This window comes from Anser cygnoides, chromosome 27 (genome assembly GCF_040182565.1).
Source record: "Anser cygnoides isolate HZ-2024a breed goose chromosome 27, Taihu_goose_T2T_genome, whole genome shotgun sequence".
In the NCBI taxonomy this organism is placed as follows: Eukaryota; Metazoa; Chordata; class Aves; order Anseriformes; family Anatidae; genus Anser; species Anser cygnoides.
The window spans coordinates 2,869,255-2,893,337 of NC_089899.1; the positions used below are offsets into that span (position 1 = coordinate 2,869,255).

The 24,083-nt window shown below is 53.6% G+C and overlaps 1 protein-coding gene across 1 annotated transcript in view; it reads left to right on the forward strand.

Annotated features, from left to right (window-relative positions):
• Positions 1-24,083, forward strand: part of PTPRS (protein tyrosine phosphatase receptor type S) — a 156,347-nt gene that overhangs the window by 47,338 nt on the left and 84,926 nt on the right. Inside the window, 1 exon segment of the mRNA XM_066983830.1 lies at positions 9,908-10,075. Coding sequence (XP_066839931.1) covers positions 9,988-10,075 — 88 coding nt within the window. The 5' untranslated portion in view covers positions 9,908-9,987.

The window sequence follows — 24,083 nt, forward strand, 5'->3', positions numbered from 1 at the left end:
GGAACCCAGCAGGGTGAGATCGGGCTGGCAGGCGGGAGCTGGAGGATGGCGAGGAGGACGTCACTCCCGATTTCTGCTTGTTTAGCAGCCTCTTAATTTCGCATCTCATGCAGAGGATGGAAATTGCAGGCGAGCCCTGCCTGGCCAAGCTGCTTGGCTCGGCGCTGCTCCTGCCCGGCACCGCACGGGCGCTCTGCGGGGCTCTGCTCGGTGCTAAGGTAACTCCTGCAGGCACTCGCTGGAGCCGGGGCCCTCTGCAAGGATGTGACAAGAGCCAGAGGCTTCCCTAGATCGACGAGGCAGAATGAAATCAGCGAGCACGGAGCGTGGAAGCGGCTCCCCGGCTCTGCTGCTGACCTTGAGCAGCGCAGCCGAAGACTCTGTCCAGCCTGCTTTGGTGTCTGCTGGTCCTCCACCAGCCCAAGCAGTGACCCAGCATCATCCCGGCTCAGCTCTTGAATTCAGATGAGATCATGGCAGTGAGTGACGGATGGGATTTTTTTCTTTCTCTCCTTCTTCCTTAATCTCCCCTGGCTGGTGGGTCTGAGACACAGGATTCCTGCTAGAGCATGGGAAGGGATTTGCTCATCTTCTGTCTTGCAAGCTCGAAAGCAAATCCTCTTTACGGAGTTTAACCCCCCTGCGTAGGCTGGCAGGGCTGGAGCTCTTGGCAAGGAGATGGTGGGGGAGAGATTCTGCAGGAAAAGGGCTGGCGTTAAACGCAAGAGGGGAGGATGGGGACCAGTGTCCCGGAGCCCTCGGTGGCCCAAGGGGTGCAGCGTAGCCTCGTGTCGGTCTTGTCTGCAGCTCCCCGGGTCCTGGGCTGGGAAGGGCCCGTCCGGAGGCGTCGATGGGGCTGTGGAGGGGTAGTGGCATTGCTCCGGGCACTGAGACCTGCAGCAGGTCCCCGGGGTGGGCGAAGCAGCCCCGGTGCTGGTGGCTGGGTGAGACGGGGTGGGTGAACGTCCTCCCGTGCCAGGCTTCCGAGCTGGCTGCTGCAGAGCCCAGGAAGACAGAGAGCCCGTGCTAATAGCCCTGATGAGCTTTCCTTGCCGGTCGCTAATCAGCAAGATGAGAGCTATCGTGGCAAAGCTGTTCCCATGGTAAGGACCAAGCCATGAGCTCTCTGCCCTTCGTGCTGCAGCTCAGGCCCCGTCCTTGCTGTGCTGGGGGATTTGCTGCTGAGGTTGCGCCGAGGAGCCGCACGCGTCCCTTTTCCCCCGATGCTCCTCGCCCTGTCCCACTGGAAGCACAGCCGTACCTTTTCCGTGGGGTAAGAAGCAAACCAGATCATCAGCTGCACTGCTGCCGCAATGACTTCCCTGTACCACCAAACAGTAATTAGGCTAAACTTTGCTTCGTTACTTTTATTTCCTCTCGTTTGCTCTCTGCCACGGGTGCGCAGGGGGCACCGGCCTCGTGCAGGGACCGCAGCGAGAGTTTGCAGGCGAGAGCAGCCGTGTCGTGCACGAGCCATAGAAGGAAATGTATTTCTTTCCCTTTTTTTGTTTCCTGAGGCTTTCGGCTTGCCAGTACGTGGGCTTGAGCTGTTCCAGCCTCGGGAGTTTTAATTGCTTTTTCCTGATTGGAAAAGCAAGGGCAGTCCCTCGGCATCTCCTGGCCACAGGAGACCCTGAAAATGATGAGCGTGAGGATAAATCCAGCCCAACTCCGTGTTAGTCAGTAGGAGCCTCTCTGGGGTCGGTGGGGTGTGAGGGAGGGGGGTTCGTGCCTGGGTCCGTGGGGTTTAAATGGCGTTCTCCAGGGCGCTGGGTTCTGAGTGAGTTCTGTTGTTGGGTTCTGGCCTGGTGTGGTTTGGGGATTTTTTTTGCTCTATTTCTGTCATAGCTCATGGTATCGGGGGCCGTGTCTAGACAGAAAAATAATGGAGCAAAGCAAAGGCTGGGCTCTGCAGCACTCTTCTCCCCGGGGCGATGCCTGAGGCCCCGCAGCAGCACCGGGAGGGACCGGCCACCACCGTCCCACGGGGCCCCGCGAGCTGCCTGGGCACCCGCTTCGGAGGAGGAGATCCGCGAGGAGCCGGAGCGCAGATGAAGATGACAAACGGAGGCAATCGATCAGCAGTCGCCTGTAATGAGAAGGTCGCTCTTGCGAGAGGGCTGCTGACATCCTGCACCGGTCCAGCGCCCTGAGCTGGAACTGATAAAGCACCCCGCGTTGCTAATTAGCTCTCCTTTTTTCTTTCCTTTTGCTTTTTCATCTCTTTTTGTCTCCTGCTTGGGCTGAGGGCTGGTGGAAGATGCGCTGCTTGGGGTGCAAACGTGTGCCAGCAGGAGGTGGGCAGGGTGCATCGCCCCAAAACACCAGCGCTTTGCCAGGGAGCCACCGCTCCGTGCGCCTGGCCCAGCTGCTGCAGCCGGCAACCCACCGAGAGCCCCTCCGGGGAGGTTTGCACGAGACCCTTCGCTGACAGCTCCGTATATTGCTGAGGAAGCACCTTAGGGTGCTCTCGAAGTGCTCCCTGAGGGCATCTGAGGGAGCTCTGACCTGGCGGGCAGGGAGAGCGGCTCGGAGGGCGGCGAGGTTGCGAGACGCAGCGGAGTCAGGCTGCTACGTGGAGGGAGCAGGAAGCCAAGGCTGGAGGGATTCACCTGTTGGGAGAGACTGATGCCATCTGGATGGGCTCTTCCCGGCGCAGCTCATCTTCGTGCCATTATTACAAGTCAGAAAAGCACTGGTTCCATTGCTCAGTATTTTTCTCGTGTGCTCGTAGCTCATAGCACACGAGCTGGTGTCAAGCAAGGCTCCGGGAAGTCTCCTTCCCGGGAGGATGGGACGCTCGCCTGAATCCTCCGGAGACCTGGGCTGGAGAAGTGCCTTTTCCTAGCTCGGACTCTAGACACGAGAAGAGCTGTTGCAGCCTTGCTGGTGGTGGGTTGTTGTCTTGTTGGGCACTTTGTTGGGTTCTTTTATTTCTTTTTTTTCTCTGCGTTGTTTGAGTAGCGCGTGGCATCTCTGATTCGGAGAAGGGCTGGTGGTGATGAGCACGGCTGCGGTGGCCGCCCAGGGCGCAGAAGGGCTGTCTGCGGTGGGGAGAGGTGCGGGGCTCCTGCTAACGCAGGAATTTCGGGGCGAGGATTTGTGTAAAGGGACACAGACCTGCTCTCCTCATCAGTCTGCGGGTTGCTCCTGACCAGTGTCACCACAGATGACGTCAAACCACTCGTGAGGGGCGCTGCGCGTGCAGGAACTGCAGCGCGGTGGCTTTCTGGAGGTCAGAGGTGGGCACATCGCCCTTTTCTTCAGACTTGCTCAACAATCGCTACCTGCTGAAAACATTTGTGCCAAAAAAAAAAAAAAAGGACTTCGGTATGCTTCTAAAAAGGTGTCAGCTTAGCTGGGGACGTGCACAGCATCCCAAAACCCAAAGCACTTTGGCGCCGAGTGCCTGCTCCTTTGCTTTGCTGACCTGCACTTCCCTGCCAGCCTCGGGCAGGTTGCTCTAACCCTGTGCCACCCTCCTGCCTGCTCACGGGGCTGGGACGCGGTCCCCTGGGGAAGGCGCGGTGGTGGTTTTCTCCATAGCGTTGTTTCCTCGCAGAGGATCGTGTGTATTCCCCTCGCAGAGGCTGGCGGGCGCGCTGTGCTGGGATGAGGCCGTCGGGCGATGATTTTACCCAGCGGTGCAGGCTGCGCCCCGAGGAGCTCCCAGCCTGTCGGGCAGCTGAGCCGGGGCTCGTGATGGATGGCTTCCTAAAGAGAGGAAGAAAGCTCGGAGGCCTGGCGGAAAGAAATGCAAACCGTTACCCTGAACCGCGAGGAAACGGGGCTGATGGTCGCCGATGCTGGGAGGCGCTCAGCGGAGATCTGCTGAGGTTCGTCGGTGAAGGCCAGAGGATGGCGTGTGCCCGTGAAGGGAGGAGAGGAGCAGGGGGAACGTGGCCCTGGGTCTGATTCTTCCCCACCTCGTCCCTTCGTGCGTACCCGAACCCCCAGGGGGAAGCCACGGCCTCAGGGCTCTGTGCTGGACCGGTTGGATGCAGCCCGGGCGCGCTGCTCGCCCCAGCATCGCCCCCCTCGCTGCTTTTCACTCTGCCTTCAGCATGGCTGGGCCCTCGGGGCCCTCCCAGGGCTGCAGCAGCACGTGGCGTGGTGGGCTTGGGCTTAGCCGAGGTGCTCTGCTTCCTCCTCCTCCTCATCGTCCCTGCGGACCCATCCGTGCTGTGCTGCACCTGCCGGCCGCGTCCCGGCCGCCGCAGACACATCACCGCCTGTCAGAGCTGTCACTGCGGGGACACGCTGGGCCGAAATTAATTTCTCCTGACGATGGAGCCCAGCTCAGAGCGCTCCTCTCGCTCCTCCTGCCCTGACCATGGCTTAACCCTCGCCGCACCATCATGCCCACGGGCAGCAGCACCCGCGTTGCTGCCCCCCGAAGCTCCTCTGGTGCCCATCACTTGGGGACGGTGCTGCGGGCGCGTGGCGTGCACGAAAGGACCAGAAATGCTGCGAGAAGCAAGAAGGAGCGTGTGGCTGTGTGCAAACACAGCGAGAGGCATCATGACTTCGTGCTCAGAGCTCTCTGAGCGTGCAGTTTCTTCTGGGTTCCCGCGCTGTGACAAGGGATAACGCTGTCATATTAAAGCGCTTGGAGATCTGCGGATGAAAAGCAGCGGATAGCACCGAGGCGGTCCTGATCAAAGCTCTTTTTCCTCCATCTGTGTTTGTTTCCCCATGGAAGATAATGCTCTGCCTCTTTCTTGTAAATATTTTTTTTAAGATCTGAGTAGCTCCGCGATGGATAAACAGCCGTGCTTAGCTCTGGAGGGGCTCTGCTGGCTGCTCTAACTGCGGTTGCCGGACCAGGGCCTGCGTTTTGAAGTGGGCTGGGGAGCGTCGAGGAGGGGCTGCGTCCGGCTGACCTGGGGGCCGGCTTGGAAATGCCCTGAGATCTCGTTTTTCAGGCGGGGACGTGTGTCTCGAGGTCAGCCCTTGGAGCTGGCCACCTCCAACCAGCAGCTGGTCTTGCAGTGAGCTTTGCCGGTGGACGGGGCTTGTATTTGTTTTACTAACCTGTACTGAAGCGCTGACGTGGGGAAGGTGACGGGAGCACGGCGGTCCCGTATACCCTGGCAGAGACCAGGGCTCTGAGCAGCAACAGGGTCCGTGGGGCACCTGCTGAGCCGAAGCAGCCCAGAAGGCCGGGTGGTTCTGGGGGGCTTGGTTGGCCTGAGGAGCCTGATTCAGCAGGCACGGGGGGTCTGCAGAGCGCTGGGACCTTCCTTGTTGCGAGGGGAAGGATGCAGGTGAATGGGGTGTGTGCACGGGTCTTGCTGGGACCTGGAGCATTTTGCTTTTGTCCTTGGGGGTGTTTTTTCCTCCCCGTGAGCAACAGCAGCAGCAGTTGGGGCTGTTGTGTGGATCAGCCTCTCGGCAGCCTCCCCGGGGGCTCCCGTGGCTGAGCAAGGCGCGAGGCCGAGCGCTCGCTCCTGGAGCAGGGGCACCACCATCACCTCCCTCCCCGCTGGCGCTGCCTTGCACGTGACCGGGAGGGAATTACGGTGGCTGCCATCTCCCCCCCTGTTTAATAGGGTTTAGCTGGTCAGCACGTTACCGGGCGGGGAGGGGAAGCGAGCGGCAGCAAGGCGTATTTCGAATCACGTCTTCATGCTCTATTTCCCCGGGAAACGAGGCAAATAGCGGCCAGCAGAGCAGCCCGGCTGCGGGGCTGCCAGGGGGAAGCTGCACGTTGGCATCCCCTTGTCCCAGCACCGGGCCCGCGATGGTCCCGGGCCAGGTCCCAGCTGCCCACGCTGCCACCGGCGCTGGCGTCCCTGGCCCAGCCCCAGCGGGGTTGGGATTGCCGGGGGTGAGGTAGGAGCAAGGGAGGGCTGGGGGGTGGCGAATTAAAATCTCAGCTCTCCCCTCCCCAAGGGAGGTGACAAATGAGATATTGGCTGGGCTAAAAGCTCTTCTTTCTTCCTTTAAAGAGGTTGCTGGGAGGAAATGAAGCGACCCGCTGACCTTTGTTAATACGCAGCACAAACTAAGCCGGTGCTGCTGGAAGGAGAAGAGACCTCGGCGCAGCCCCGTGCCTGTAAGGTGTTTGCTTCGATTGCTGCGTCTAATGGGAGTCATTCTCCCGCCGCAGCTACCGAAAATGAAGATGTTTAATCATCCGCTAGATCTGCGTGGAAGTTTCTGCAGGGAATTTATTTAAAACGGCCCTTCTCCCTCTTGCGTGCGGGTGAAACAGAAGCAAGAGAAGCCCAAACGCGTTTTGGGGAGATGTTCTTGAGTTGTTTTATTCTAGTGAGCCTGAAACGAAGCCGTGCTCCCTGCTGGATTTTTCTTAACTGCAGAGCAAACATTTCAGTCGCGGGTTGGATGCGGGCTAAGAGAAGGTAACAAATGACAAAATGCCTGCGTGGCTCTGCCCCCTCTGATGCCCGTACCTGTGCAGACACTTTTATTTCAAGCACTGTTTCCCACAAGCTCTCTCCTTAAGCAGCAGGAACCAAGCTAGCCGAAGTGGTCTGTAGGCAAAGCCCTCCTCTATCCCCTTGGATACCCAAAGGAGCTTACAGGAGCTAGGTGTCCGGCACCCTCTGAAATGGGAGTTGCTGGGAGGAAAATCTTCAAAAGCATCTTAGCAGCTTAGGTTAAGTCCCTTTGACTCTCAATGGAACTTAAGCTCTTAAGAAATGTAGGTGCTTTGGGGTGTTTCGCCCTTTGTTCCTAGCACCCGTGGGTCCCTGGAAGCCCCTTGCTCTGTACTGGCTGGTGGAGCCACCGTTGGAGGCTGCTTCCTGCAAACACGTCTCCATTTTATTAGTTTTAGTAATATTCTGGAAGATTTCGTGCACAGTGCTTACAAGATGCACGTTTGCGTGCTTAAAGCTGGAGATCAGGCAGTGTGCAAGAATGAATGTCTTACAGGAGCTCTTTTACTGTAAGAATTAATCTTATTCCTGAAATGTGACCGTATCTAGCACAAATCTGACCCCACTGGGGGCCATGGCTTCTCTTAATTGCATTCTTTAGCAAGGATTGAGGTCTATTAGGTAGCTTGCTCCTGTTGCAGGAGATCCTGTGCCAGAGAATTTAGTGAGAGTTTGCGGGTCCGTGGAGGAGTGCAGGAAAGCTGCCGTTGTGTTTGCTTGTGCCGTGCCAGGAGCTTGGCTGGGCGCTGAGCAGAGACAGGCAGGGGGAGTGATGCAAACCTGCTTCAGAGAGCACGGACAAGGTAAGCCATACACATGGAGAGGATGGGTGATGAAACCCTTGCGACTTGAGCGTTCACCAAAGCAATTCCCACTCGAATTCAGCACCGCCTGGAGGGCAGGAGAGGCTTGTCGCGTGGTGGCTGGGTTTCCAAATGTTGCGTGTTCTGCGTTGTAGGCAGGAATCGCGCAGTGAATAAGAGTTTGCTCCCAGTCTCTCTGTTGCCAGGGCGCTACCCGAGGGCAGAGCTGTCTCCTGCCCCAATCCCCCCTCGATACCCATGGGGTGCCGGGTGGGTGCGCGTCTTGGTGTCCTGAAATCCCGTGTCCAGGGGGAGACAGCCGGTGCCGTACCTGCTCTGAAGGATGAGTTGCTGGATTGAAGTTGACGTGTCCTAATACCTCTGCCAGCACTTTCTGTCTCCATCAAGGGCTCGGGAAGCACATTAGCAGCGGAGCGGAAGTGTCACCCTCTGGCATCTTTCTCTAATCTTGGAGCTGTTGCCGTGTCCCCTTAACCAGACCTTCTCCATCGGAGCCCATTACGTGGCATGAAAAGCCACGCTAGATGCAGGGCAGAAGGTGGAACATTTCCCCGACGTGCCTGCGTTCTGCTCCATTTTCGGGGGCGCTCGGGGGGGCAGGTTGTGTGGGGCAGCCTCGTCTGCTCTGATGCCACGTGTGAAGAGTGGATGAGGAGCACGGAGATGTTGGGTGGCGTTTCCTGGGACTGGGCAGGGGAGGTACAGACTTTGCTGCGATAAAGACAAACAGTTTGTGAAATGCTGGTTGGGCTAGCCTCAGGTTTTGAAATGCAGAGACCTTAAAGGGTTGGGAGGACGCCTGCACTCTGATTCCTGCCCCTCCAGCCCACCTGATGGGACCTAGGAGCTGGGTGAATCCGAAGCAGGGAGAAGGGAAAGCCAGCAAACAGCAGCTAGTTCTGTTTGTTGTGCTGGCAGCGGTACCACATCCCCAATTTAATTAAGAGTTACTATCGCAGCTAGTCATAATGTTCCTGGTCCCTGCTCGCCTCTGACAACACCAAAAGAAACCCCAGCGCACCGCTCCGCGCCCTGGAACCCCACGAACCCCCCGTTAAGTCTGGCTGCAGCCTCTGCGTGCTTCTCTAATCGTGTCTGGAACAAACATTTGAAGAGATTCCCAGTGGTTTAATCCAGATTTTTTTCTCTTTCTTGTACGAGTATCAGTATTTATGCTGCATTTTCACAAGCCAGCGCTGAAGCACGCTGGATCTAGACTAGCACAGAGCACACAGCAGAGGCTTTGTAATCCTCAAAGTGCGAGTCCAAAGCTTCTCTCTGAAAAGTTGCTCTTTAGGGCTGAGTACATATGGGGACTTCTTGTTTATCCTAGATTTTCTTTTAATTCTGTACGGTTCAGCCTTGGAGAGTTAATGGGACCGAAAAAGATTAAAATGCCCCTTCACACTGCCTGTCCCGATGGTTACATGCCCTGATGTGTATCAGAAAGCTTAAGCAGCCGCACTATCCCCTTAGTCCTTCTAAAGCCTTTGATCGCTGTACAATATCTCCTACCTGGCTTTTCTCCAAGAGGTGACAAACCCCGGGTTTGATTTTTAATTGGGGTAACTGATGGCAGGAAGGAATCCGCACAGATCTGAGAGCATCTTTCACACAACACCGGCCCGTTACTGTGGCGCTCAGTCTGCCTGACGGAGGAACCGCGCGGCCGCAGCCCCACCAGCAGGTTTTGTTGCGGTTTTCGCTGTCTCTTGCCTCTGTTTTCAGCCCTTCGGGGGCAAAGCTCTGTTGCTGACACACAGGATGGGGGAACTTGCTAAGAATACAGCTCCCTTAATGCCATTCCAGCTTTGCGAAGGGATCAGGATGAAGCTGTAAGGACGGTGCCCCCAGCTCCAGGCGTGTTCTGGCCCAGCACTGTGGTGGCTCGGTGACGCGGCTCCTCCGTGTGTCGCGGGTGGGGAAACTGAGGCACGGAGCAGGGCAGGGGCTGAGCCCTGCCGAGTAGCTGCTGTCACCCCAGCCCCAGGAAGGAGCCTGGGGCAGTCAGCAGCCTGCATTTGCCACCCTGACACCCGTGTGGTTTCCAGGGCTGAGGTTCAGGCCTGCTGCCTTGGGGTGACGGCTGCGCTGCGCAGAGCCATGGCAGGAAAGGAGGCGCTCCCCCAGCCTCAGCAACCAAAAGGGGATGCAGGGGAGGCATCTCCTGCTTCGTCTTCCCTTTTGTGGACAACATTTTTGTTCCTTTCTGGCTTTTTCGCACGTGGGGTTTCCCTTTTTTCTTCTCCCGCCCCAGCGTTTTGTGGAAAAATCCCCCTTTGAGAGGGGCTCTGGGCCCTGTCAGGTCGGATCCCTTCACACCTCACTGCTCGCCAGCGCAGCTTTTCTCCCATGTTGGGGACAGGGTGTGGGATTGGGGGAAGCTGACGGGTGGTAAACTTTAAACACGGGCCCTGCGCCGTGGCTGCCTCCCGGTTACGCTTCCCTTTTCTCCCTTTGTGTGGGTGCTGTGCAGAAATTCGCCGTTAGCTGCTACGGCGGTGGTCCCTTGGTGGCATCGAGGCCCAGGGCTACCTGGCCTCCTCACAGGGACCATGCGTGGCCACAGCTTTCCTGGGGCCCTGCTGCTTCTCCGAGCTCTGTCCGGCTGCCCCGTATCTCCGTGCCATCCACTGCCCTCGTTCCTCTCTCTGAGCGCTCTCCCCTTTCCCTCTGCAGGTGCTGACGACGCTGGGGACACGCTGTGAGGCCTGCTGACCTGGAGCCTTCCCGGCTGGCGCCGAAGGCCGCTGCAGAGGATGAGGATCCTTCCCAGCCCTGGGATGTCTGCGCTGGTCTCCCTCGTGAACCTCCTCTCCGTGCTGCTGATAGGTTGCGTAGCTGAAAGTAAGCCTGTGCCGGGCCCCTGCCCCTTTCTTTCACCTGTGCCTCACCTCCCCTGGAGAACAACAGCAGGGCAGGCTTTAGTGCAGAGAGCCAGCAAATGTATGCCCAAATTTTTCACGTTAGGGAAGTGCTCCGGACTTGATGATACCTCTTAATTTTTCAGCATCTTGAGCTCTCCACTAGCGCCTTGCTGTTGTTCCCAGTCCTGCCTTGGAGGGACGTTATAGGGCAGCTAGGTCCCAGCCTGTTTTGAATCTCGGGTTGTCCCTCAGACTGCCGAAGAGCTGGGTAGAAGGGGAGGGGGGTGCCTGGCAGCTTTGCTGGGCCCCTCTGCCCCTTCTCCTGGCCCCATCTCCACCCAGCTCGCCCATATTGTCCTCTCCTGCTCCGTCCTTTCAGGCGCCTGTCAGACACCAGTGACCGTTGTCATGTTACTCGCTCGGGCTGGATTCAAAACAGCATCCAAAGAAAGAGTATTATGTTTCTCCTTCCCCTGAATGAACCAGTTCCAGTTTAACACATTTTTTATCTTTGCTGCCTTTCAATTCTTGCTTTAAAAAATGAAAAGGGGAAGGAAAAAAAAAAGTGAAAATCTTCAGCGACTCAAATGTAATGTTCCTTCGACATGAAGGCTGATCGCTTGGGATCAGTGGGGAATAGACTCTTCCAAGCTGATTGAATTATAACATTTTTTTTTCCTCCCCAGCAAAGCTGCTTGAAGCTGGTGAGAGGGCTGCTCTGGTCAGTGTAGCCCTTGACAGCTTTTAACGTAATCACTTCGTTATCAGGGTTTATTAAGATGACGCAGTCACTGGGGATTGAATGGGATTCTCGACCTTTTGTTGCTGAGAAATTTTTTTGAACAGCGCTTTCTCTCTTCCCTGCAGTAGGCAAATGGGGATGTATTTGCCTTGCCTCGCTCCTGAGTTTTGCTCAGTTAGCCCCTCTTTGCAGGGAGAAATGTCCATATGCAGAAAGATAAAGTTTGCTTTTGTTCTCCTCATTTAATAAGCTTGGGAAGTGAGCCGGGCTCAGGTAAGTTTGTTATAGGGCCACTTTTCTGGTGTGTAGCTTTGGGGCAGTCTGCACCTCAAGTGGTGCTGCCAGTTTCATAAATTTGTCCCCAAGCTTCAGTTTGAGCTGCGTGTCTTGAGCACCAGGAGCAGTGCAGCGGTTGGCAGCAGGGAACCCTTTGTGAACGATTTGCCCAAGTATTTATCCAGTCCTATTTGGATATTGCAGCCACTGCTCTTGTAGGTTCTTACAAGCACCTCGGGTGGATGGTTAAAGCTGCCTGGTGTGCTCCAGCTGTGCTCGGAGCGGCCTCGTTGGCATCTGAAAGTGGGTGTTGGGGCTAAGCAGGCTTCGACCTGCACCGGCTCCTGCCAAAACAGGAGACTGCAAGCAGAAATGTCCATCCCTGGCTCTTTGTGCAGGAGGGGAGGAGGCACTGACAGTAGAAAACCCCGTGTTAGGGCTGCAGAGTCCCATTCGTGCTGCTGGTGTGCTGCGACACTCCCAGGCAATCACTTTGTCCTCAGTTTTCCAAGCAAGCAGTGCAGCTTCGCAGGTGCAGATGGAGAGTTCGTGTGCGTGCAAGCGCATCTTTGTATGCGTACAGCCCCGATTCATCTGTTGTGATGTCTGAGAGCCTAGGAAAACTGGTGTCCTTTTCCTCTGTAAATGTACACCGAGCTCACCGAGCTGCTGGGAGCGGGCACTCTGCAGGCTCAGGGCTTCTCCCAACCATCGCTGGGTGACTCCAGTTTTTCTGTGGTCTTGGTTTTCCCAGAAAGGAATGAGCGTCTTGTCCAGCCCTGGCTTCTGCGGGGCGAGATTTGCTCAGCAGAGCTGGAGATCTCACATCTGAGTGCTGAGAAGCGTCTCTGGTGGCGATGTGCCCTCGGGAAGGGCTGGTGCTGATCGGGCACAGACGGCACCAGTTGCATGGCCCCAGCCCTGCTGAAATCTGTCCCCACTCAGCAGGCACCTTGCTGCCAGCAGCCAGCCTTCTCTCTCCTCTAGTTCTGCAGTGTCCTTGGGTTCTGAACAGGGAGGCTTTGTGCTTTTTTTCCTCCTGCTGCTCACAGATCTCCGTAGGGGAGCTTTTACAGGCTGCAGGACTCGGCGTCCACGCAGAGCTGCTGTTACCTGCTTGAGGTGCAGATGGAGTTGGCCCAGGAGTTTTTCTCCTAACCTGTAGAACATGGCAGCATCTCCTTGACCTGTGTAGCCTTGGGGATGCTCTCCCATCTGTGCCAGCTCTTTGAACTGCTCTGAGGCCGCAGCTGTTTGTGGCTGCCTGGTGATGGTGAGCTGAGAGCCCCTGATTTTGGAGGGACTGCTGAATTCTGCCCGTGCCAGGCAAGTCAGTAGCATCCCAGCTCGTCTGCGATGCTCCCCACTGAGGCATATAAACAGCAAACAGCTTTGTCTGTCACAACTGCGGAGACTGCGTGAGGAGCTGTCACTCTGTTCTGACAGTGTCCTCTCCCATCAGATGGCCCTGGGCTCTGTCACGCTGCCTCTCGCGTAATCCCTTGGCCGGCATCCATTTGGCCGGCGCTCGCCACAACGCTGACCCCATTTCCTGCCCTAATTCATCCAGAGGGGCTGCCACGGCCGCGCAGCCCCGCGGGCGATGGCAGATGGGGCCGGGGTGGTGGCCCCATTGCAGTGGGAAGCCCCCATCGCAGGGAGGAAACCCCCAGGACACCAGCTCATGGCAGGGACCGGCTCACCTTGCAGCAAAGCTGGACGCTTGAGCTCGCCTCCTCTTCCAGTGCAGTGCTGGAGGAGCTGCGGCCTCTGCAATCAAAGGACCATTAAAATACTTCCCTTGTTTCCTAGGCTAATTGATCTCAGTCAGTGATTTAAATCTTTCTATGGCTGGAACATTCTATTTAAAGGAAACTGCTATTTAAATTAAAAAACCAAAGCACCACACTGCTTTTTGCCTGCTGTTCTTCCTTGAGAAGCTGAAGAGGATAATTGAAAAGTATAAAGCAGGCCTGTTTCTCCTCTTTTTCTTCGATTGCATATGGTCACTTCCATTGTTTCTTCTATCCAGTCGAGGGTAGCCATGGAACTGGAAATTGCTGGCTCTGTGGTTATTTGCAGCAGCCTCTCATTAGATGGAAGGTATTATCATTTTGTTAAGGATTCAGCTGGTTCTACATTAATGGGCAGCCCTGCAGTGAGCTCGGAAGGGAAGGCCTTCCCAAGACCTGCTCCCTGAAGTGCTGCACAGCCCCAGAGGCAGCTCTTGCGTGCCTTCGAGCTTAGAGAAGCCAGGCAGCGCGGACAGGTGGGGTCCGGACACAGGTCCAGGCGGTGGAATAGTTCCCAAATTTCTCATGCGCTTGGGCGTAGAACCAAGAGCTGCTGCTTCGTGGTTATGCACCCAGCTCGAGTCATAAAATCTCCGCAGTGAGCACCTTAAAACATCTCCTGTGAAGGCAGCCTCGCCTCGCTGTGCCTGGCCGGGTCCTTTTCCTGCTCTCTCTGCCCAGGGCTCAGCTGCGTTCGGCTGGAGCGCGGCGCTCGGATACCCTGACCTCCCGTGCTACCTGCAGGAGCGACGTGCTCGCTTAAAGTGCTCCTCGGTTGCAGATAAAAAGCCACTTACTGTATAGAAATGTGGTAATTTTTATAACTGAAATCAGCACGCTCGCTGTTTTCAAGTGGATTTTTCCCATTGATTAAACCTTTGCGTTTTACAATAGTGCGTTGCTAATTGGTACTTTGCATACACGGAGGGCTGGTGTGTGGCGCTCTCCACCCCAGCAAAGATTTAATAGCAGATGCAGTAGTGAACATTACTTATTACTTAGGTTTCCTTCCTTTTATAAATCACTTTATAGAACGCTTACTAGCACACTCCAAAGTATTACCATAAATAATTAAAGCCAAATTGCAATTGGCAAAATAAAAGAATAAAGCCCCTTTTATGATGCATTACCCTGACTTTCTTCCCTTTTAATTGCCCTTGCTCCATCGTTAATTTGGAGAACACAGAGGTTCGTGCCAGGCGCATGTGCGGGGGGCTCTCTCGCGCTCCGTGAGCTGCAGTGCCTCGGGGGAGGCCGGCAGCAGATGGCAGCGAGGTCGCTCCACGTGTGCGGGGCTTGCGGTAAGGATGGAGACCACGTGTGGTGGGCTGGGAGAGGAGCCCGTGCAGGTCCGTGGTCAGGCTGACAAAGCAGCGCAGCATTTCGGGAGCTGGCACAACAAGGAGAGGTGTGTGCTCCGTGCTGTGAAATGGGGGAGCTGGTAGCTGGTTCCTCCTGCTGAGAGCCAGATCCTCGCAGGTGGATGGGACTCCTTGCCTCCACACGGTCCCTCGCGTGCTCTTAGCCACAGGATTCGTCTCCGCGGCAGAGCTTGTAGCTCTGGAGGTCCCAGCTTTGATCTGTTGCTGGCCAAGACGGCAGTTGTCAGATAAGGCGGTCGTGAAAATCAAGGAGGCTCCATCTTAGGACTTGATAGACGCGTTAAGATGACAGCAGTGGGAAGGGAATCTTCCTCTGCTTTGTGTGAAATCTGCTCCATCTATAAGCGTTTGAACCTGATTCATGACAAAGCAGCAGCGCTGTCCAAAGAGAAGGAAGACATCAAAATGTGGTGAAGTGGCGAAGCCAAACATCCTCCCAGAAGGCAGAGCCCCCTGCTTCCCTCCCCCGGACCCACCTGCTGCTCATGTTCCCTGTACACCAGTTGCCTTTGGAGGCAAGGGGACCCCTTGCTCTCCTTGCTCCCGAATCGCCCTTTCCTTTGCTGCCTTCTCTGTCTGCCAGCAGGGATCCAGCCAGCAGTCGCTGAGGGCTCTGGACTAGTTGTCGTCCCACTCAAGGACACTGAATTAAGCTTCTGTGTCACCTTGTTTAAGTGTCTGATTAAATTAAACCTTGCCTGCCTGGATTGAGTGATGTCACCGTTTTATTATTTATTTTTAGATAAATTGGAAAGGTTCTGTTTCTAGAGGAGCAGAAGAGGAAATAAATCATGCTTTGCAAGAGCTTCCTTGGGGGCAGGGGGGCTGTCACCTCCCAGGTCTCAGCTGTGCCCCCCACCGTAGGCATTTATTCGATTAAGCTCTGCTGAGGTGCACCTGGGGACAGCAGCAGCTACGGGTGTTTGGGACCCAACCATGGGTGTCTCCTGGTAAAGGATCCTTTCCCACCCAGAGGTTCTTGCTGCTCAGCTTCATTAGATGGCTAAGTTAGGAGAAAAGAGCATCTGTGTGTTGCGTAAACAAGCGGCTTGTGTAAAAATGCCATCTATGTGGTGGTTGTGAAAGAGAAAATGTATGTCTTCACCATACCTGTATGCCAAAAGTAGGGCATTTAAGCCATTGCAGACTTTACCAGGGAGCTAATGCTTATTTCTTTGTGACTTTTTCCCCTTTGGGTGTGCTTTTCACCCAGATAGCTCTCGCACATGCTGCCAGGAAGGATGGGAACTTTGTGTTAGCTCACTAGGACCCTGGGTCACTGCAGCTTTTCATCTCTCTGGAAAGGTCTGCGTGGTCATGTCGTTTCAAAACCAACCAGATATGAATCTCCTGGGTCACTGAAGGGAGTCTGAGAGGGTATTCCCAGCTTTTTTTGTGGCCTGGCAAGCCCAATATTATTCTTAGAAGGCAAAACAGAGTGTTTTTCAAGGACACCCAACCAGAGGAATGTCGTTATTCAGTGTGCGTGGGATGGAATCTGGGCTCGAATTGGCCTGGGAGAGCCAGAGTCTCCCAAGAACAGTTTTATTCACTCTGTGCCTCTCCTCTCCTCCGGTCAAGGGTGTTCTCTTGCAGCATAATTGGTCCCAGTGCCCACCTTAGGCATCAATGACGTTCCTGCACTGCAGCTGCCTTTAATTTGGGGGAATTGTTAAAGTTCATGAGGACAGTCACGTCCTGTGCCATCTGCTGCTCGTGGTGGAGACGACCATTGTACGGGCTGCCGCAGGGTGCTGGACGAGGAGCCAGGAGCATCCTTGGTCTGTGACTGCACCTTCTCCACCCTCCTTCCCTCTTTTTGCTCTCGTCTAGGGCTTCTCTTGCCATGCTCTTGTCAGGTGTCATTAGTCTCAGTCTTGGTTTGGGGTTCTCATACTGCAGACGCTAAACAGGCGCGTTACAGTTTGGCAGAGGAGCCGCCTGTTCCGTCCAAGGGCACAGCAGATAACAGCGTGACTGTGGAAGCGATCGCAGCTAACCTAGACCTGAAGGTTGCCAGGAAAGAGCATTATAAATATATTTTGGAACGCAGACTGCTAAGACTTTGAAAGGGGATATTGCAATGAATGATCCGAGCAGTTGACACGAAGGAGTGCGGGTTGACCTCCTTGTTTTCTTAGTATCATTGTGCAGAGCGTTTTTAGCGTGTCCCATCGTGCTTGCTGCGGACATGAAACATTGCAGTTTCACGTGAGCTTGGTTAAAACCAATGCCCCGCTCATTTCATCTGTAATGCACAATCATTTCTGTTTCCTTTTGAGGCTGAGAGGAAAAGTAAAGCTTTAGGAAAGAAACAAAATAAATAGAGGGAGCTGCAACTGGTTTAGCATTCTACAAAGTTTCTCCCAAGTCCTCCAAACCCTTAATTGACTCAGGAGCATAAAATTGAGAAGGGGAGAGAGTGAGAGAGCGTGCGGAGTGGCGCGAGCAATTTGAATAATTTATTGTCCTTTGAAGTTGCAAGAGAAATTTCAGCTGCCTTGGGGAGTAATTTCTCCCCATTCTGAAAGGGTTTCTCCTTATTTTAAACTCATTCAGAGGATGATAGTTTTGCATTTTCTGCATAATTAATGAGCATAACTCCCCTCCACACTCGCGCAACCTTTAAAGAGTGTTGGGGTGATGAAACTTGGTGGTTTTTTTTAATTAATAAAGTCAAATTAATTTGGCTGTGTCCTCTTCCTCCCTCACCTCCGTTAGAATTTGTGGATTTATTCATAAATTAGTCTGAGCGTGCTGTTAAGAGTAGCAACACTTACTAATCTTCAGCCTTGACTTTGATTTGTTTGAATGAGTTGCTAAAAGGCGTTGTGTTTTTTTTCAGTTCAGCTATTAAAGATCATGTCTCGTGTCATCAGCCGGTGAGCCAGGAAGATTCCCTCAGCTCTCATTTTTCTGTTGTCTTTCTGCATGGATAGGAGCTGGTTGGTTTTGAGGGTTTTCTATACGCGTTTTTCTTTATGAAGGCTTCAATACCCCCCTCTCCTTATATGATCTGCTGATCGTGGTTAATTCCAGTAGCTGCCACTTGAGGGACTGCGTTCACCTGAACGGAAGAGGCATTTTCTGCTATGGTGCCATGGAGGGGCTGCGTTACGGTCTTCTGATAGGAAGCCATCCATTGCATCTCTTGGCAAGTGTCAAGCATGAACAAAAAAGTGTCCTCCTGAAAACAAGGTCCCCTTTCTCAATCATGGTCTTTGATAGAAGATTTAAGGGATTTCTTGTTACAGCTTTTCCATGTTTCCATTTCTCTCATGTGTTGGACATTTTGTTCTGGCTCGTTGACTCTAGTTATCCCAGACCTGAATTTGTCAGATCTCAGTACTGTTGTTGCATTCGCCCTTTTTTCTTCTCTTGTGTTGATGTGCTCGCTACAAATCTGAATGATGAATATTGTGGTTCAGAGACAGAAATTGTAATGACTCATGTGGTAGGAGTCAAAGTTCGTGATTGTTAAAGGTTGTGTTCGCCCATTAGTCAGGCTTTATTAGATTTTTATTTCTTGTTTGCAAGATCTCTTGTTCGTGAGCTCCCTTGACATCCCAGTCTCAATACTGATGAGCAATACAAGCTCAAAATATGCTGTTAAGACTCTAAATAAGGTGTTTCGAGCTTGTATACCCAGAATTTCCATTTGTTCAATGGAAAATGTGGGCTGAAGTCTCTTACCAGTGATTGGATAAGAATGGTGTAACAACCTTTCGAAAATACCCCAAATTTTGTGCTCTAGGAATTGTATCTTGCCCTTTTCCTGTAGGTGAGGAGTCTTATTCTCTTACATGAAAGAAAGAAATACTTCTTAATTTTGGGGGGAGCGTGTGCTTCAAAATATATCAAAATATCAGGCTAATACTTTGGAACAGTAGAACTGTTTGTGGGAAGGAAATGGAAGTAAGATAGCTTTAATTTACAGGAGCAAAAGGGTTTTATCAGACAATAGTGTATTTATCTGGTGTGCCTTTCATCCCCAAATTATTGTATTAGCTAGCAAATCACGATTGGGATCGTTCGTCTGCTGCAGCACTGCAGCCCCTCCTAAGCTGGCGATGCAAGGCTGGGGACTGAGCCGTGTGTTTACATTTTGCAGAAGTCTTTGTCATATCTCTAAACCAAGGATCAGAACTGACCTCTCTGATCACAGCCTTGGGGCTTCGTGCGCTGCACTTTCTCCGAAAGACCATGAGATGCTGAAGCTTGTAGCAGTTTGTTTTCCTCATCGCTGCCGATTCTGCTGTCACTTCCCAGCAGCTCAGGACCTCTGCTGGGCTCTATTAAGATGGCATGCCCCCGCGGGAGTTGGGATCCTTGCTCGTTAAGCTTTCTCTTCTTTCAGGCTTGTCCCACAGGTGGTGGTTTTTCATGTTCTGGCATCCCCCATAGACTCTGGTTCTGTTAGTGGCTCAAGCAGAGCAGCAGAAGTTGAGTAAAGGCCAGGCCCTTTCTAGCTGTGTCTTCTCTAGGAAGGGGATGAGTCGAGCTTCTCCGAGATGCCGATGCCAATGACACGGCTGGAAAAGAAGCTGTCTTAGCAACATGGCAGGGGAAGGGAGAGCTCTCTGCCTTAAGCTTCAGATTGCAAACAATCTGGGATGGCTGTCATGATGTTGATGGACAAGGGGCACTCATTATGTTGCCAGGATAGCTCCTTGGGTTTCATGCTCAGCTCTGGGTTATTATGCCTTGTTGTAGGGCTTGTGGACAAATATGGGATGTGATGTTGTTACGGTTGATTGAAAGCACTCGCATGTCCCCAGGGTCCTGGCCTGCCACGTTGCTGAGGCTGCACGTGCTCCTGTGCTTCCCGGCCCTGCGGCAGCGGATCCCAGGGCTGCCATCTTACATGACAGCATTGCTTGTCTGCTTCAGCTCTTGCTGGTCTCAAGGAGCTTCTTTCTTTCTTCCTGGCATAACAATGTAGTGCCAGAAGGTGAATAAGAGTCCTGGGTAGAGATGCTACAGAGATCCATCTGCAACGCCACCTACTTGCTGCTTTGCCCTGGAACCGCCCTGTGCTGGGTGCAGGCAGTAAGCAGACAGAGAAGCAGTTAGTGCACCTGAAGCGCTCTCCACCCTATTTCTCCTTCATTAAACCGAAGCATATGTAGTATTCCTGGCTTCCACCATGTCACAGCTCTCACAGGATGGGTAGTTTCTGGTGCGTACACACTACATGGTGTGAGGCATCAGTTTTCCTGAGTTATGGACAGAGGGAAAAAGCAGAGGCTGCATGGCCCAGAATACCAGCCTTGTGGAACAGGGACAGTCCTGTCGAGCAGTTTGCACCCTGCGTATGTGTTAGGTATCATTACACAGTGCCCTGTGCATTTGCGTAAACCACAGTTGGAAGACTGTTTTCCTTGGCTGTGTCAGGGTGCCAGTCACTAGGGCTGGGACTGATCTGTGACAGCAGCAGATTCCCTTTGTGCTAGGGAGGAAGGTGGATCCTATCCGTACATATGGATGCATGAGAGTAGCCTGAAGTCCTGCTGAAACTGGGTGACTTCATACTAGCTGCTGTTCCCCGGCGATAAGGCACGGTCCCATCCCTTAAAACGAGCAGTTTAAATAGACCAGAAGGAAGGATTATGCTTTTCCTCCAGCAGGCAGGATAACGTGTTTTTTTCTCACCTTGGGTGTCAGAACTAGGAATAGATTTTGGTAGCCTCAGTCTCATCCTGCCTCCTCTGCTGCAGGCTTGTACCTCCTCTTCCAAAGGGTCCGTATGTGAATGCATTGCAGATAGGTGCCTGAAGGCTGTACGGATGTGCCAGGTCCCCAAAACGGCAAGTCTCGAGGCAAGAACAGCTTGGTGTGGTGCTAGCTACGAAGGGCCTGCTGCCTCATCCTGGCTGAGGGGAAAGGTGGGAGCTGGCAGCACGGGCAGGCCTCGGAGAGGAGCAGGCGGTGGCCTTGTTAGACAGCCGGCGTAGTCATGGTGTATAAATGAGTTCTTGATCTTTCTCACCCATTTTAGGCTTGTCTTAAATCCCATGCCGAGTCACAGCCTTCGCTGTGTCCTTCCTTCTCCGTGGGCTTGCAAGAAAGGGGAGGGGGAAATCTTTCAAATGACATTCCCACATTTCTGACAGGGGAAAAGCCTGTGTACACTTGTGTGCAGCCCAGCCGTCCTGAGTCAGGTAAGGGCTTTGATAGATCAGCACCAGGGGAATAGCAAGGTGGAAGTATTTCACTTCTAAAAAAACGTCCTCAGTCTTTTTTTACCCTCCTTTCCCCAACCTTGCCAGTCCCATCTCCCTGAAGGGAGCCAAGAGCTGCTGACAGTAAGAGGAAGTCTCTGTCTGAAGCCTATAATTATCCTGTCTGCCTTCCCAGAAAAGGCCAGTTGGGGAGCGAGTGTGCTTCTGTTTCATGGACCAGCTCTGCGTTCTGCTGCCTCCCCAATTACTGCTTAATGGACTTTTTATGATGATAAGACGACTGGGTTGGGAAGAAGTTATTGACGGGGAAATGGAATATAATTCACTCCCTGTTTGTTTGTTCTGTCAGAAAACCCTCATTTTAATTTTATTTGTGAGGCACTGAGAAACAGCCCCAAGAAAAAAAAATACAGAATCTGTCAGTAAAACCTTGGATTTCAAGGGGACCAGAGTCTCTGCAGGACCTCTCCAAGGGGTGTTTTCAATCTTCTTGTGTGTCTCCATAGAGACCCTCGCCACTGCCTGCATCAGTCCTGCTCCCAGTTTGCAGCTCTCACTCCTCTCATGAAGAAAAATGTAAATTATGAAGCCATCTTTCTTGCTTCTACCCCTCTTGCAAGCTCCCCCGCTCTCTAATGCCGCTGCTTTGCAATGCGTACCCGTTCCAAACATCGCATTCTTGCTCCCCGCTCTCCATCTGTCTTAAATTTGGCTGCTCTCTCCTGTTTTCATCTGCTCTGTGGCTTGCCTCCTCTATCTAATCTTCACTTCCTTGCTCTGGCTCTGAGCAGCTCCCTCCTTTCCATCTTGCTCCATTCCTCTTGCATTCTCCCCATCGATTTCTCCCCTCTTTTCCCCCTCTAATGCATCTGTGACTTTGCCATCCTTCCTCCCTTCCTCTCCCTTCTTAGCTCCCCAGTTCTTTGGTGTCCCGAAGCTGTTTTCTGCCCCTCCGGCCGTGCCCCCCAGGCCACCCCCAGCTGCTCACCACTCCCACCTCGATCCCTCAAGCACAGGGCACACATCTGCTGCCTGCAAGCAGACCGCAGCAGCGCACGTGTGTCAAACGCGTTTCCAAACCAGCAAACAGCCACCCGGAGCTGAGCCCTACCCAGGTTGTCCATTGCCTGAGAGGTTTTTAAAAGGGGAAATGAAAGCACTACCGCCCAGCGCTGGAGTTGGGGGAGTACCTTGTCCTCCTCCAATTGTGAGCCTGTCAGCAGCTGTGGAAAATGAAGATGGAGTTTCACTAGATCAGCAGAAAGTTTCAGCCCAAAAACCAAAGAGGGGGGCAGGAGAAGAGAGGGAGCTTAACCCTTTGCATGTCAGAGAGAACACCATGGGATTCTTTCATAGACTCACAGAATGGTTTGGCTGCTCTTGAAGCCAGAAGGGTGAGAAATAGCCTGTCAAGAGAGATGTCCTCATTCAAGCTAACATGACCTGGTTGTTCGGAGATTGCAAAGCTTTTGTCTGGCTTTTACATTTTATCTTCTTCTCCCAACCATAAATGCATGTGGGAGAAGGTCTCTGAGCTCTGCCTCTGCTGATTTTTCCCAGTTATTTTTTTTTTGTTTGTGTTGCAGTGTTTAGAGGCTGTAGTTGTGTGCAAGACCACCTATGGTGTTGAGTGCTGAGCAGATCCGTGCTGAGACCCTCCTTTACTCCAAATTGCTCGTATTGTCTAGACGAAAGCAGGCAGGCAGGCAGGTGTGAGGAATGAGGATTGTCACCTCCACTCTACGGGTGGCAGGCTGAGGTGCCAGGAAGGGTGAGCGCCCAAGGTCAGCCGAATTTGCGTCAGAGCAAGAGATCTGAATCCCGATTGTGGGAATCATCTGGAGCCTTGAAGAGCAGATTGGGGTTTGTTAACGCTAACAGCAAAATGACATTGACTATAAATGGCTTAATGGCCTCCTCTTTTGCCTTTGTTCTTGAAAGGCAAAGGTGCGGATGTTTGTGTGTATAGATTATATTGTATATGCACAAAAAAGGGATGCATTTTGATCAGTTCTGTATTTTTGAGCTAGGATAAAGGCTGACACTGCCTGACATGCCCCGAATCCCTCCTGTGGTGTGGGCAAGCTCTCACAGTGGGCATCTCCACAGGGAAAAGGTGGGCCCAGAACTGTGGGGCCTTTTGTTGATGGTTGACCAGGAATGGTGGGCAAAAAGACACTGCCCTGTGCGTTCAGAAAGGCTGCAATAAGCTGGCCAAACAGCAATAAAATGGCCTTCTTGCTTCGCTCTTGCTTTTGCCTTAGTCTCTTTGGCAGTGTCAGGTAGAGCCGAGAGCCCCCTCTATTCCCTGCAGCAGGGATAATGGCTGTTTATTCACCAGCGAAGAAAGAGCTGAAACCTGGGGCCTCGTCTGCTGGCACCATGGGTCAGCGGGACCGGTGCGTAGGCCTCTACCAGAATGCTGGTGGCGGGGATCAGGGTCACCAAAAATGGAAGCAAAACCTTTTAAAGTACGTGTTTTGTAACTGGCTTTCTTTTGTTTCCATGGATTGCTGCTGCTGTGGGCGAGGGGCCCTTTCAGCCAGACTCATGCTGCTCTGTGCTGGGGCCAGAGGAAAGAATAAGTGGTTTGTCTTTATTTGCGGTCCATTGTGGAGGTGCTTTCCTGGAGGCAATGTGGGGGGGGTTGTAAAAGGAGGCCTGATGATCACATTTTGCCATCTCAAATCAGCCCCAGGCCCCTGCTGGGGGGCTGGAGAAGAGGGGAGAGCTGGGGGGTCAGAAGGAAGCAGAGGTGTGGAGGTGCCTGTATGCAGCCCCCTCCTCAGGGAGGGCCTGCAGGGTGCGGGCTTACACACACACTGCCCGTTCCCCTCCCAGGGCTGGGGCCAGTGACACACTGAAGTGGTCAGGGACCATCCTCAGGCCTTGTTCTTATCCGCCATGGGGCTGAGGGGCGGGGAGTCAGGCCTGCACCAAGGCACAGAGACAGGCCTGCTGCTGTGGTACGGCACCTCCAGGCCTCCCCTGTGGGAGCTGTGGTGGAAGGAGGTGGCAGACATGTTGTCCTTCTCCCTGCAGGAGCAGCTTTCTGCCTCAGACTTGCCCCACAGCTGGTGGGAGTAGCTCGGGAGAGGAGCAATTCAGGTCTCAGCTGGATTTCCCATCCATTTTGTCAGTGAAGCGTGGGGGGTCTCCTCTTCTTCTGTGGCAGAGGTGGGGGTCTGCATGCCACCAACTGGTGCTGTGCATAACGGGACTGAGGATTTTGCCCCAGGATCTTCATGGTGTAGGGCAGGGACGTGTGTGTGTGCTTGCACAGCTCAGGCTGGAGGAGCAGGGGGCTGTTTTCAGTCAGGTCTTGTTGGTCCACCCCATGCATTTCCCAAATTGCCGTGTATTCCTGTGCTAGCACCGGGGCACTTCAACTCAGAAGGCTGGGAGGATGTTGGTGCATTGATCTGGAAGGCTGGCAAAAACGCTTTGAGAATCAATTTTTGTCTCAGAAAAGCCCAGGGAAGTCAATATTTCCCCAGTGTGACCTGCCTCCCTCTGTCCCCCCATTTGAGCTGACTCTGGTTGACCTTCCCAGATTGCTGGGAAGCAGGCTAGTGCTTGCCATGCTGTTTTTACACAGCCCTCTCTGCTACCA